The 14643-nt window shown below is 44.4% G+C and overlaps 1 protein-coding gene across 2 annotated transcripts; it reads left to right on the forward strand.

Moving 5' to 3' along the window:
- Positions 1–641: 641 nt before the first annotated feature.
- On the forward strand, positions 642–9270 carry LOC136545883 (uncharacterized). Of its 2 annotated transcripts, none has more exons than XM_066537856.1 (9): positions 642–920; positions 1182–1364; positions 1576–1668; positions 1898–2530; positions 2632–2713; positions 2788–2854; positions 8299–8484; positions 8580–8643; positions 8720–9270. In XM_066537856.1, exons 1-9 carry the CDS (start codon positions 830–832, stop codon positions 8956–8958), a joined length of 1638 nt encoding a protein of 545 aa, XP_066393953.1. In that variant the 5' UTR covers positions 642–829; the 3' UTR covers positions 8959–9270. The 2 variants fall into 2 exon arrangements, with proteins under 2 accessions (XP_066393953.1, XP_066393954.1); XM_066537857.1 differs by having other exon boundaries at positions 1182–1358.
- The last annotated feature ends 5373 nt before the right edge of the window (positions 9271–14643 follow it).

The raw sequence follows: 14643 nt of genomic DNA on the forward strand, positions 1-14643 counted from the left end.
GCCGGGGAGTGGCATGGTGCGGGGTGCGGAAAAAATTTGTCCCAAGAGTGGCATATGGCGGGGTGGGGAAGTCCGGGTAGTGGCATATGCCGTGTGGAAGGAGGAAAAATTCACGACAGGCTCCATTCGTCCTACCGGGTAGACCTAGACATTTGGCACTTTTTTAGTTGTAGATAGATAGATACATAGAGATAGAGATTTATATATCTCGTGCAGTGCAATGCAGATAGTGTTTGTGCTTGCATACGAGGTTGTGCACAAAGGTGGTACACCATGTGCAATATTGCTCTAAATCTAAAATAGACAAATTGAACTCTATACTTTAATCATTTTTTATCAGGAGTAAAATGGTAATTTTACCTCTCACACCATTAAGTGCCTCAACTAACAGAAAGGCAATATAGGTAAGTGAATATAGTTTTCAGGTCTCATAGATAAGTTCAGGAAAAAAGACCAAGAAATGAAGAGTGTTTTTAGGGCCACATAGGTAATTTTCTCTAATAATAATCAAAATCAATCAGCAAACACACACCACACCATCGGGGCCTCAAGATTACTACGGCCCATTAACTCAAATTTGCGGCCCAAAATGCTGAGGCAGGCGACACGGTGACGGAGTTGTAATTCCCCCAACAAATCCCGAGCCGCGCCACCGCCACCGTGAAACGCCGCCGCCGCCTGCCCCGTGCACTTCTGCACTGCTCCTCCGCCCGCCTCACTCCCCGTAGCCACAAGATCCTAGGTGCACCAGGCCTCCACCGCGGCGAGCTTATGCCTCCGCTTTAGCCCCCCTACCATCTCTAATTTCTCCTCCTGGTTAGGGCAGAGGATGTCAAATCTCGATTCCGCGACCGCGCCGGCTGCAGCGGCGGTGGAGATGGGTACGGCGGAGCGGGACTCCATCACCACTTCTGTTTCAGGCATGCGAGTGCACACCCTCAACTCGCCCCCTGCTATGTGTTGCAGGCTTGCAGCAACATAGCCGTTATTGCTAGGCCTTGGAGCTAGGGTTTATAGTATCGACTTGGGATGTGTGCTTCGGTTTGTGTTCGTGCCCAGACGGTTTCTTAGATGAGCGTTTGATTATCAACCATGTTGTACGCTTCCGCATGCTATGCAATTCATTCCCGTTACTACTCTGTGGAGAGATCGTACTAATTGGGTTGTTTTCCGGTTCGTAGCTTTGAATGAGACACAGAAATGCAAGAAGAAGAAGATTAAGAAGAAGAATAAGACTCAGGAGCAACAGGAGTTACCACCTGATTTGGATTCCACAGCAGCGGCAGAGACGGAGGGACAAGTAGAGGCAAATGGAAACGAGGTGGAGGAGCAGGAGGCCACCGATGCTGCTGCTTCTGGTATTTGTGCGTGCATGCACCCTTTGACCTTGCCATAATGTGGCTACAATGCTTAAGATAAAGCTCATAGCTTACGTTTTATTAACTAGGCAGCAGGTGCTCTGGTTTGTTCACCTTTATATGGCTGCACCATATGTCAAGTCAATTCAGTTTCGTTTCTAGTGTGTACTGGTTTCTACAGCGAGAGTTCTGATTATAGTTGATTTCCTGATTTTAGCGATGGAGGGGACACCAAAATGTAATGAGGAGGATGCCAAGGTGAAGGTCAGTCTGATGCCCGAGAAGGAAGCTAACACCACTGTTGTTTCAGGTATGCATGTCCCAACTCCCAACACCCTTTGGTTTTACCATATGTCGTGACAGTGTTCTTACTTGGGCCTAGAGCTAAGGTTTATTATATCAAATGGCAATGGCTACTTCTTTTCAGTAGTTTAGTTCATGCTCAGGTTCACATGATTAGATAGATTAGTGTTCTCTTCTCAAGCATATTTAATTTCTATCAAGAGAATGCTCTGATTAGAGTTGGCTCCCAATTTTAGTTTCGGAGAGTACACCAAAACGCAAGAAGAGGAGGAAAAAGAAGAACAAGATGCAGGGGCAACTAGATTCCGCAAAGGGATCACCTAGTGTTGTTGCCATGGATATAACTGTGGCCGATAAATCTGAAAATGGTTGCACAGATGTGGTAGGGGCATCAGGACATGCTGATGTTAATATGGATCCCATAAATGGTGATGATCCAAGTAGTGCTCAGTCAAAGGCAAATAATGCTGATGTTTTACTGAAGAATAAGGATGGAAACAAGGGAAATAAGAATTGCTCTGAGAACAGCGGCTTGTTGCAGGAGAGCTCTGCAGGAAGAAAAAGACGGAGGGGAAAAAGAAAGTGGGCTTCAGCCAATGGAGGACCAGGCTTCTCTTCTGATAATGGAGACGTGGATGCTAAGCATAGCCTGCATTCTTCAGCAAATCATGGTCTTAGCTGCACATGTGCTTCATGTTTAGTTGAGGCACATGAAGAGAAGATCCGAAATATCTACTCACCAAGAGGGTCTCTGGTAAGGTTTCAAAGGAAGAAACTTCTGATCTTGGACCTTAATGGTCTGCTAGCAGATATAAATCAAGATTACCATAATGCACATCTGGCACATGCAAAGGTTCGAACCAAATTAGGTAAACTTGATATCTTAATAGTTCAAACTGTTGTTCTTTTAGTAGCAATGTAGGATATAAGATTGTAAACATAGTAATTTGCAATTTGCCTCATGTTCCAGTTTTCAGAAGACCATACTCTGATGATTTTCTGAGATTCTGCTTCCAAAATTTTGAGCTAGGAATATGGTCATCAAGGAAAAGGTTGATTTTGCTCCCTCCTTTCTTTTAATATTTATACAATAAATGGCACTAATTGTAATATTCTAACTCACCAGGGAAAATGTCAAATCGGTTGTTGATATCCTTATGAGGGATCTCAAGCAATACCTACTATTTTGTTGGGTAAGTAATAGAAAAGCTGTATATTTTTGTATCTGGTCATGAATTTTTCCTTTTGTTCATTGTTTCCATAATAGGTGAAATGGTGGCAGGTAATCAACTGGTAATGCTGTGTTATTTAGCTCATTGTACTATAACTATGCATTTTTTAGGCAGCTAAAGTACGATTAGTGAGCCATTAGTTGGCATAGTTAATGCATTGTGTCATTTAGTGTTTTCATAGCAGCCACATCAGTTACTAGATTACTACCTAAGCCAATGGCAGCGTGTCCTCATGGACCTTTTTTTTTGGTGGGGCACCTTTGGTGTCCCAGCATAGCAGGTTCCAAGCCCTGGTAAAGGAGGAGGGTTGTGTTAGGCGTGGCGAGCCAATGTAAAAACTTAGCCACTTAAATGGAGATGAAACCCGAAAGAAAATCGTTGGGGCGTAATCCTCTTAGCGACGCGCCATATCGGAACCCGGGTATGGTGTTAAATGGGCAAGGGCCGGGTCGTCACCCCCGTGACGCGCCGTGTCGTGATCTGGGCATGGTGTCAAGTAACCAAGGATCGGGTCGTCGCTTCCTTAGTGGCGCGCTACATCGGCGCCCGGGTGTAGTGAAAAATGAGCAAGGGTCTTCGCATCAGAGTCGACGGGTGCGAAGGGTAAGGAAGCTAGTCGAACCAACTAGGATCCGTTTAGGTAGTTGGAATGTAGGGTCACTTACAGGTAAGTTAAGAGAATTAGTTGATACCGCGACTAGGAGGCGTGTAAATATATTATGCGTTCAAGAGACTAAATGGAAGGGTCAGAAGGCGAAGGAGGTGGACAATACAGGTTTCAAGCTTTGGTACACAGGGACAGTCGCGAATAGAAATGGAGTAGGAGTTTTGATTGATAAGAGCCTCAAGAATGGTGTGGTGGGAGTGAGAAGGCAAGGAGATAGGATTATCTTAGTCAAGCTTGTCGTTGGTGATATGGTATTGAACGTAATTAGTGCGTATGCCCCCCAAGTAGGCCTCGACGAGAGTGTTAAGAGACAGTTCTGGGAAAACTTAGATGGCCTGGTTAGAGCTATACCTAGTAGTGAGAAGCTTTTTATAGGAGGAGATCTTAATGGACATGTAGGTACTACAAACGCAGGTTTCGAGGCAGTTCATGGAGGTTTTGGGTATGGTAGTAGGAATCAGGAGGGGGAGGAAGTTCTGGACTTCGCGGTAGCTTTTGACCTGATGATAGCCAACACTTTCTTTAGAAAGAGAGAATCTCATCTAGTGACCTTCAGTAGCGGACAACACTGTAGCCAGATTGACTTTGTCCTCACAAGAAGAAAGGACAAACGAGCATGCTTGGATTGCAAGGTGATACCAGGGGAGTGTGTTGTTTCTCAACATAAGCTTTTAGTGGCAGATTTTCGTTTTCAGGTGCGTGCCCGTAGGGATAAACAAGCTAAGATTGAAAGAATAAAGTGGTGGAAACTGAAAGGAGAGACGTCAGAGGTATTTAGGGAAAGGGTTATCAAAGAGGGCTCTTGGAAGGAAGAAGACGACATAAACAATATGTGGGACAAGATGGCAACCAACATTCGGAAGGTAGCCTCAGAGGTGTGTGGAGTAACCAAAGGAAGGGGACGCGAGGCTAAAGATACTTGGTGGTGGAACGAGGAAGTTCAAAGGGCTATTAAGGAGAAGAAAGAATGCTATAGACTCTTGTACCATGACAGGAGTGCGGACAACATAGAGAAGTACAAGGTGGCAAAGAAGACTGCAAAGCGAGCTGTAAGTGTGGCAAAGGGTAGAGCGTACGAGGATCTTTACCAACATTTGAGTATGAAGGAAGGAGAGAAGGACATTTATAGGATGGCTAAGGTTCGTGAGAGAAAGACACGGGACTTCAACCAAGTTAAGTGCATTAAGGATGAAAGGGAGCATCTCTTGGTAAAGGAGGATGAGATCCGACATCGATGGCAAGAGTATTTTGACAAATTGTTCAATGGTGAGAATATGGACACAACTTTTCAGTTGGATGACTCTTTTGATGACACCAATAGGCGCTTTGTGCGGAGAATCCAAGAATCTGAGGTCAGAGGCGTTGAAAAGGATGAAAGGAGGTAAGGCGATGGGACCAGATGGTATCCCAATCGAGGTGTGGAGATGCCTCGGGGACATAGCTGTAGTATGGTTAACCAAGCTGTTCAACCATATTTTTCGATCGAACAAGATGCCTGATGAGTGGAGGAGAAGTATATTGGTACCGATCTACAAGAATAAAGGGGATATTCAAAGTTGTACAAATTACCGGGGAATTAAGTTGATGAGCCATACTATGAAGCTATGGGAGAGAGTTATCGAGCATCGCTTGAGAGCAATAACGCGGGTCTCTATGAACCAATTTGGTTTCATGCCCGGAAGGTCAACCATGGAAGCCATTTTCTTAATAAGACAAGTTATGGAGCGGTATAGGGAGAAGAAGAAGGACCTACACATGGTTTTTATTGACTTAGAGAAGGCTTATGATAAAATACCAAGGAATGTTATGTGGTGGGCTTTGGACAAACATAAAGTCCCAACGAAGTATGTCGGGCTCATTAAGGACATGTACAACAATGTTGTGACTAGAGTTCGAACAAGTGATGGAGACACGGATGACTTCCCGATTAGGATAGGACTACATCAAGGGTCAGCTTTGAGCCCTTATTTGTTTGCTTTAGTGATGGATGAGGTCACAAGGGACATACAAGGGGACATCCCTTGGTGTATGCTTTTTGCGGACGATGTAGTGCTAGTTGATGAAAGCCGAACAGGAGTGAATCAGAAACTGGAGGTATGGCGGGAGACTTTGGAGTCCAAAGGTTTTAGACTTAGTAGAACTAAAACTGAGTATATGAGATGTGACTTCGGCACTACTACTCAGGAGGAGGAAGATGTTAGTTTGGAAGGTCAAGTAGTGCCTATGAAGGATACTTTTCGATATTTAGGATCAATGCTACAGAGGAACGGGGATATTGATGAAGATGTTAGCCATAGAATCAAAGCAGGGTGGATGAAGTGGCGGCAAGCGTCTGGTGTCCTATGTGACAAAAGGGTACCACAGAAGCTAAAAGGCAAGTTTTATAGGACGGCGATTAGACCTGCTATGTTGTATGGTGCAGAATGTTGGCCTACGAAAAGACGACATATTCAACAGCTAAGTGTCGCGGAAATGCGTATGTTGCGTTGGATTTGCGGTCATACAAGAAGGGATCGAGTTCGGAACGATGATATACGTGAGAGATTAGGGGTAGCGCCAATTGAAGAAAAGCTTGTCCAACACCGGTTGAGATGGTTTGGACATGTGCAATGGAGACCTCCAGATGCACCGGTGCGTAGTGGAATCCTAAGTCAGGATAGTAACGTGAAGAGAGGCAGAGGAAGACCGAAGTTGACTTGGGTAGAGGCAATAAAAGGAGACTTGAAAGGATGGAATATACCTAAAGACTTAGCCTTAGATAGGAGTGCTTGGAAGACAGCTATTCACGTGCCTGAACCTTGATTGTTTCTGTTGGGTTTCAACTCTAGCCTACCCCAACTTATTTGGGACTTAAAGGCTTTGTTGTTGTTGTTGTTGTTGATAGAAGACCCCTGGTTAATCAATTTAGTTTGTCCCTTGGACTATGTAAAGCCCAGCCAATATCTCATTCTCCTCCCCGTTTTCTGTGTATTTCAGATTCTCCCTGCATTTTGCAATTTCAGATTGTAGACTTTTCTCCACAGTTATATGTCTGCTTAAATTATCCCCTGGGCTACATAAACTTTGGACTATGGGCTGTAAGGTTTATGAACTTGTCACCAAATTATGAAAGTAATGCAGTGGGTATATATATGTGTGGCACTAATAAATCAAAATAAGCATGAAACTTCAGTTTGTCATTTCAGGTAGCATCTGTGCACACAACATAAAGAAAAAGAATTATTTAATTTGACAAAAAAATACAACACGATGCCATAGCGTCTCAGCTCAAGTCTTTTAGGAGTTTTAAATCCAGAATACATTTAATTCACAGAATCTAATTAACATAACTTAAAATACATATGGTGGCATGGAATATCTTTGCTGCTTGTAGGTGAGGTTCGAAAGTGTTGAAACTAATAGGGAACAGGATGGATATTTCCAGATGTCTGTTCGAAAATGGTTCAAATACTAAAAGGCTAATCTGTATATGAATCTGGACATTTAATATCCGTACCATTTCCAAATCTGAATACTCAATGTCAGATTTCTGATACGTATACAGGATGATATCAATATTCGATGCATCTGGCACTATTTATGTCTGACTCCGAAGTCCAGATCCCCAAAAGAAACAAATACTTGTATTCGTATCTGTAATATCCATTCATATCCAATCCCAGTCTCCAATGCTTAGCTGTTGAGTGAGGTTTGATGAATTACTCCCAGTAAACTTAATCCAAGTAACTTCTATTCACAACTGAGACCTTTTCCTTGCAACAAAAAGATAATTTCACTGAACAAAGTGGATCAGCCTCCCCCGGGCCTCAAATGTGGAAATAGGAGCGGGCAACAATTATATTTTATTTAATTGCACTTGCGCTAGCCAGGATTCGAATTCCAGACCTCTAGTCCTGATATTATATGGAGTTGCATGCACCGGCCAGTTCTACCCAGAAGCATAAGCTGATGAGGAAAGGTGGACAATTCACTTATACTTCAATAATAACATTAGTGCTTTGTTGGCTATATACTGGTAATGACACCTACAGAATCTCAATGAGCTGCTTCCTTCTACACTTATTTTGCATCACACCTTTCTGCCATATATGGAGACATTTGGGCTGTTGACATTTTGCCATTTGGTTTTCTCCCAAGAGCCAAATGTTAAACCCATTTGAAGTTCTGAACACATCAAGTGAGTAGCATAAAGATACCAATATCTTCAGAGTGGATCCTCGCATCTCTAAAGCATTAAGTGGCATGGCTGCATGGGATGCTACTTAGCTGCCAATGGATTCAATCACACTTCTTAACTGTGAGGGCTAGTGGGCTACTATTGATATGTGAATACTTAGTTCTTTTTTATAATTCAATAGAACATCTAGGGCACCCCTTTTCTGAGGTTGACTGCCACACGAGCACTTCAGCATGTTGGCCTATTTAGACCCACCAATGACCCAGTAAACGTACTTTAATTACAGGACAGTGTAGCATCAAAGAATAGTGACCCATCATAAACTTACTCTTACTTTTAATATGATAATGGATGTTATGAATGTCGCTGTAAATATCCAGGTCAAAATAACCAGTTCCATTTTTAGTTATTGTTATTTGAAGTTGGGTGATGATAGATCATATCTTTTGTTGGAATGCTGTTGGCTGTCGCCTGTGTTGTCATATTATTTTCTATTACAATTTCTATATTTGGTTCGCTAGTTACTCATGTGCTAATGTGTTTATTGATCTTGTTTGTCAGGACATGTCTTACTGCACTGTTACGGGGTGCAAAACAATTGACAACAAGGACAAACCGTTAGTGCTGAAGGAACTAAAAAAGGTTTGGAATAAGGATGAACCAAATCTCCCATGGGAGCAGGGAGAGTTTTCACCTTCAAATACATTACTGGTGGATGATTCGCCCTACAAGGCTCTGTGCAACCCGGTATTAAGTTCACCTTTATAGTATATGATTTCTGTTAAATGTATGGTCCATTTTTGTAATTCATGCACTTTGCTTCTGTTATTTGTTTTGTGCAGCCAAACACTGCAATCTTCCCTGAACCCTACAGTTACCTGAACCGGAGCGATGATTATTCCTTGGGTATGTTTTAGCATGTCAAAATGCTGTTTACGTTTTGTAGTATCATATATTCTAATGTTCAGTATACACTAAACAGGACGTGGTGGAGACCTTCGGGTTTATCTGCAGAGAATTGCTGCTGCAGACAATGTTCAAAATTTTGTTCGGGATAACCCATTTGGTCAGAAGTCCATCACAGAGAATGATCCAAACTGGAATTTCTATGTGAAAATAGTTGATAAGATGGAGAAGCAAATAGTTGATAAAGTGAAAAAGAAAATAGTTGATAAAGTGGAAAAGGAAATAGTTGATAAAGTGGAGAGGTCCTTAGGTTAAACAGAATGAAGGTTCAATCAAGAGAAAGTTTTGTATTTGTTTGATTGATTAGTTTTGCATTGCACCATTGCTATCATGTGTAATCTAGTTTAGTAATTGTTGTTTCATAGACAACTTGATTTGAACAATTTTGATAGGTTTTGTTCTTCTGGCTGAGGGATGAATCATTGTTTGTCCTGTATCGAGTATTACAGGCATTCTGGTTTGCTGTAACTTAGTTACTGTTGGAAGTTTTGATGACTATGCTGCAAGGATGTTTCAGTTTGATGGAGCTGTAATCTATTCAAATCTTGCGAATCAATTTTTGGTTTCTTGCCTTGCCTTGCCTTTCTTATGTTTATTAAACCCTTTACCTAGCCTTGCACAATGCCTACTCAATTCAGAAAGGTTTGTCATTTTGTTGGTCATAGACCATGATGGTCTCCCCTCGTTTTTAAAACCATGATGTTCAAGATAATCTAATTTGCTTGTCCAAAGTGTCATTCGAAATCTATGACATTAAGGGCACTAATTTTCTCAGTTTTTTGGCCAATTAATTTGTCCTGGATGTCATATTTCAATACAGAGGTAGTTTGACGGATGGAGTATTTTGTGGAAGTAACAAGATCTATGTATGCAAAGATTCTCTTCATGCAAAATCTGATTTTTCCTCCTTGAGAGAGGTAAACGTTTTCATGCAAAATCTGTTTTTTTCTCCTTGATGAGAGCGGTAAACATGTTTTCAACTGTTGGCAGCACGCTGTATGGACCAGCATGCCACCAAGATGAATTGTCTCTGTTTCCTGAATCAATTCCCTTGTACTGTCTGATGATGCATCTAGCTCTTTTATATACGTGTATGCAACTCTTTTGGATGGTTGAGGACGCCATCATTGAAGATTCAATGTAACGGTGAGCAGTCACTACGTAACATCTGAGGTGCAGCTTGTCCAGGGTACTGAATGCGCATGAAGTGCCTGATGTGCCAGTTTGATGTTTAGTGCAGGTTGCGGAGTCACGAGTCCCTTGTTGAAAGTGCTGCGTGGCACAACTCTGCAGCACATCCTGGAGGCTGGAGCACAAGGAGTTCCCACCTGTTTCAGCTGAAACCTTCAAATGCCAGTGCCAGGCCATTATGAGTTTCTGGTATCCAAAAGAGACATGCTGCAAGTATTCTGATTTTTTTTGGTTTGCACGTTGGCCTGTCTGCATTAATCTAAGCATACCATCCTTGGTGCTGAATATTGCTCAAGCTTCTTCTCTGATGTTACCTACAACTGGCAAGGCTAATATCATAGAAGTTGGTTTTTTTATGAGAGATTTAAACAAAAAAAACCTTTGCATATAAATTCGAATCCTGAGTTATAAAAGGCCTCGTTTGCCTGTTGTATATGCCAAAAATGCTGCTGACTTGCTTACAGTTACATTTAACAATCCACACGGTACACTGTATAGTAGCAATGTCGCGTAAACTAGTGGCACAAGGAGACGTGATCAAGCAAGATTCTGCAGAGCACAGAGCACTCCACCAGACCACCAATAAATTGGTGCCCCCATATATACTTCTCGCTACACCACACTTCAATACTAAAGGGATCCTTAGGCTGATGATGCCTAAACTGGTGCTGCAAACTGTGCTGCATTGGTCATGCAATCGTCGATACGATATATTGGTGTGGATGGCTATGCTTCATGAGCACGATGAAAAAACATCTACCTTGGTGACTTGGACCACACATCATCACGAAGATGTGGCCGCAACTTGTCTGGGCTGGTAACGACGATGATGCCCTGCTTGCGAGGTTGGTACCGGCTGTCTCGTGCGGCTTGTGAAAGCCGTCCTTTTTCTTGTTTCCCTTTGCCTTTGGTGATATAGCAGATTTTGCTCTTTTCTGTTCTGGACGAGGACGACTAACTCTTGGGGCTCCGCTGACAGCTGTTCTCGTGTGGTAGTACACAGCAACCCCCTCCCATTTCACCTGATGCCTATGGTTTAATTGTTTAGCAGCAGCAGTAGTACTTCGAGCAGTTGATTATTTTTTTGCCTTGTATTTTTCGAGAATGTGGTAGATTTTCTTTTCATATTTGTTGCGCCTTTCCAAGACCCAATGTCGATTGTCGAAGCAAAGGGGGAAGCCGGAAGACATGCCATTGCATACGGCCAAATGCATGGTTTACTACATCGAAAAGTGGAGCTGCAAACAAACTAATTCCATCGAAGTAAACAAATCATCTTGACACCTTGAACAACTAAATAAACAAATATCCAGTTCTAACGGTATTGCTCAAATCTCGATACGTCATCTGAGCAACCAAAAATAGTTTAGATATGATACTACTAGCAGTAGAACCAGTCTCCATCCACATGTGCATGTGATAGATGGCTGCCATGTGCGCTGCAATATATTTCTGACAGCTACAAATATCGGTTCTTTTGACTGGACTCATACTGCATGCAAGGAATCAAAGAACAAAGAATTGCTTGGTTTGTTTGATACTGTACCAACTAGTCTGTTTGTTAAGGGAATCAATCCGTCCGCTATGGATCATCAGATCAAGAGGAGGAGCCCTGACCTACCATGCTGCTGCTCAGACTCTGCTCTTCATACAGGTAGAGGTCACATGGGAGCTGGTGGAACCTTCTGATGATTTATGATGGGGAAAAGGGAAAATTATATATGTATGCAGGTAGCAGCATCATGTGCATCCAGCCAGTCTAGCTGGTGCTGCACATAGATCTTTTCTCTTTTTGTTTGTGCCTTAAACATGCATTGCAATTGCAAGATTATTGGCGTGCCTCACTCAGCCTGTGCCCCTGTGGAGGTGGGGGGCACACCTCTCCTCTCCTCCTGTCTCCTGTAGTCCTGTCCTTGTCCTGCCTTGATAGCCTTGCTTGCCACAGTAATAGCCTTGCGTTGCCAGTTTGCCACCACCAACTCCTTTTTCCCCCCCATGTGGCGGTGACATCCCAAATACTTGTACTAATCACCTTTCAATCCCATCACTAGGTAGGCTACAAAATTCTTCATTCCCGTGACAGTTACTAGCTGTTGCTGACCATTTCCTTACAGAAGCCGTAGATTTGGCGTAAAGGACAATGGGCAGTCAGAGGTGAAAGGAGCAGCGAGCATCTGAATGTAGTCTGACCTTCTGCAGATGTTACTACCCTGAATTGAGCAAGAATATCTCCAACAGAGAGAACCTAAACATGAGACTCATTCTATGTGATGAGTACAGGCCCGATCTTCCAAGAGGTAGCCGATAAGTTCGATATGTGGAGATCTCGACGTTGGCGATCCGGCTTCAAATCAGACGCGATTCGAACCCTGCAACCGTTACACCACTGCTCCGTTGGTTATCAACCAAGCACAACTTGATTGACCTCGCCAAGAAGGCTTTTCCTGCAAGCGAATCGAAGAGCACAAGCAAGAAGGTAAAACACGCAATCTGATATTGCAAATATGAATGACGCGAATATCAATAGAGGGTTCAAGAACTCGGTTCCAAATGACTAATCGACACAGTGGAGGAGATCAAGAACGGGGGCTCTGGATCACTGTAAAAGGATTTGTCACCACAGTTACAATGAACGATTCAGTTTCTCGATGGAAAACTAAACTCTAAACAAAACCCCATTGTGTAGCAACGGCGGCGGCTGTGTTTATAGTCTAAGACTCGACCTAGGGTTGGGGACGGCCAGGGGTTGGGCGCCCACAACTTGGGCTTAAGGCCCGACACGATACATGGCCAAGTTGGCCCAAATAGGTGACGCAGCACCTTGACGTGGTCACACAGAATGATCCACGGACCTTCTGGAGCTAGGACTAGATCCAAAACGACGGCGTCGTCGTCCCCTTTCCAACGCATCCAAGAACGGTCCGTTTCGATGTCGTATGAGAAAGTTATGACCAAAACAGTGACGACGTGTTTGCTGAATCCGAGGGCGACGTGGCAGCTGAGTTGGGAACGAATTGCAACTTGGGGAAGACCATGGCGAACCGTCTGCCTAGATTCACGTGCTAGCTGCGCCGCATCACATCACCTCCCTCCGAAGATCATGCACATGCCATCTTTGGCCGTGCCCTCGAAGGATACGCCGGATGACGGTTCACCCGTTCAATGGGCCAAGAACTGTCACAGGTAAGGAGGGATATGGAGCTGAAAACGCTTCTACGGCCCATTTAGGACCAGGAATTCGAAGGCTGGCCCACCGATGAGTGCACAACCGCTCTGGGGCACCCTTAGAGTGAGGGATGGTATGGGATGGGCCCACTAGCAGACAGTACCTAGGCGCACAAGCGTTGCGGGCATCCCTACCCACGTTCGAGTCTTGGTCGGTTCCCAGTCCATGGTTTTTCCTCGAAGAAAGGCAACGAGCCCTTGGGACCGGCCGAACGGACACAAGAACTATATGGACTGGCCACCAAGATTCTAGAATTAGTCACCAGCTGATGCATGCCAAACCCCCATGAACGGGAAGCTAGGGCCCCACTCAGACTATCCCGTTAGCAGCTCACCGAGCATCATGTTTTCTTCCATCGAGGAAAAATGTGGCATGGCTCAGCCCCTCCGTTTTATCAAAAAGAAACGCTTGGGGGACGACGATCACAAAAACAAGCTGACCCTTGACCGGACCCCTACTACGCGCAGGGGCTCAAGGAAAGTTGGATTCGTAAGGCGACCAATTACACGGTCGCAGTATGATGGCAGACCAATCGGATCCTAGGGGACCAGAATCAAGAAAAATCTTTCCAACCTCCCGAATCCTACGGTTACTTGCCCCTAAGAAGATTGATCATAACAAAAGAGAACCACTGCCTTATTAGGACTCGCCACGGGCTACAAAAAGAAGGCCAAGGCCCTGAGAGTCCTGCCTAGAAAATCCTTCAAATGAGTATTCTACTCCTCCGCAGGCTCGGGAGCTACTATCAAGTATCAATATTAGGGATACCCGAACCAAGGAGGTTAGCGCCCACACTGACTTCCTCGAATGGATCAAGACGTATTAAAAGGTCTCGCTCGACCCTAAGGCCATGGGCTCCGTCTCGCCCGACCTCAAGGCCACAAGCTCTGTCTTGACTGACCCCTTAGGTGCGGGCTTCATCTTGCCCGACCCTAAGGCCGTGGGCTCTGTCTCGCCCGACCTCGAGGCCATGGGGGCCTCACCCAAGGCTACGGGCTTCGTCTCACCTAACCTCAAGGTCGTGGGCTCCGTCTCCCCCGACCCCAAGGCCGTGGCTTCTATCTCATTTGACGGGGACCCATACCGCCGCCAACCACTCCAGGTCTAGTCATATGGCCCTAGGTCAAAACTCTAACACTAGGGAAGAGACTGGCATGTCTTGATGTAACCCGTGGCCATGACGGACCATACCTGAGGATTCACATTAACAACAGTGTCGGGCATGCCGGTGCTATTCTATCTAACCCTCGTACGAACGCTGACAGGAGCATTAGCTCACCATGACGTCCACCGGGGCATAATGGAATGCCCTGACCGGCAGATGATGATTGTGCATGGCGCCAGTGATGAATAGGGCCACAACGTGTAGCCGTCCCTATTGACATCTATAGGATCGGCGGGACCTTCATGAAGGAGAAGAAAGACCCGATGATCCTGGAAGCCTTCTTCTCTCTCTTGTTCTTCTCCTCTTCCTCCACTATAACCCGCGTTTTTCCTTCACCTATAAAAGGGAAAGTAGGATG

The sequence above is a fragment of the Miscanthus floridulus genome, chromosome 3 (genome assembly GCF_019320115.1).
Source record: "Miscanthus floridulus cultivar M001 chromosome 3, ASM1932011v1, whole genome shotgun sequence".
NCBI lineage: Eukaryota > Viridiplantae > Streptophyta > Magnoliopsida > Poales > Poaceae > Miscanthus > Miscanthus floridulus.

What these genes read in the sequence shown, in the direction of transcription:
- LOC136545883 (XM_066537856.1), top strand. Translation starts at nt 830, where the DNA reads ATGTCAAATCTCGATTCCGCGACCGCGCCGGCTGCAGCGGCGGTGGAG. An exon ending in TGCTGCTGCTTCTGGTATTT is followed by an intron (nt 1,365 to 1,575) that starts GTGCGTGCATGC and finishes TCCTGATTTTAG; the next exon opens with CGATGGAGGGGACACCAAAA. An exon ending in AAAGGTTCGAACCAAATTAG is followed by an intron (nt 2,531 to 2,631) that starts GTAAACTTGATA and finishes CTCATGTTCCAG; the next exon opens with TTTTCAGAAGACCATACTCT.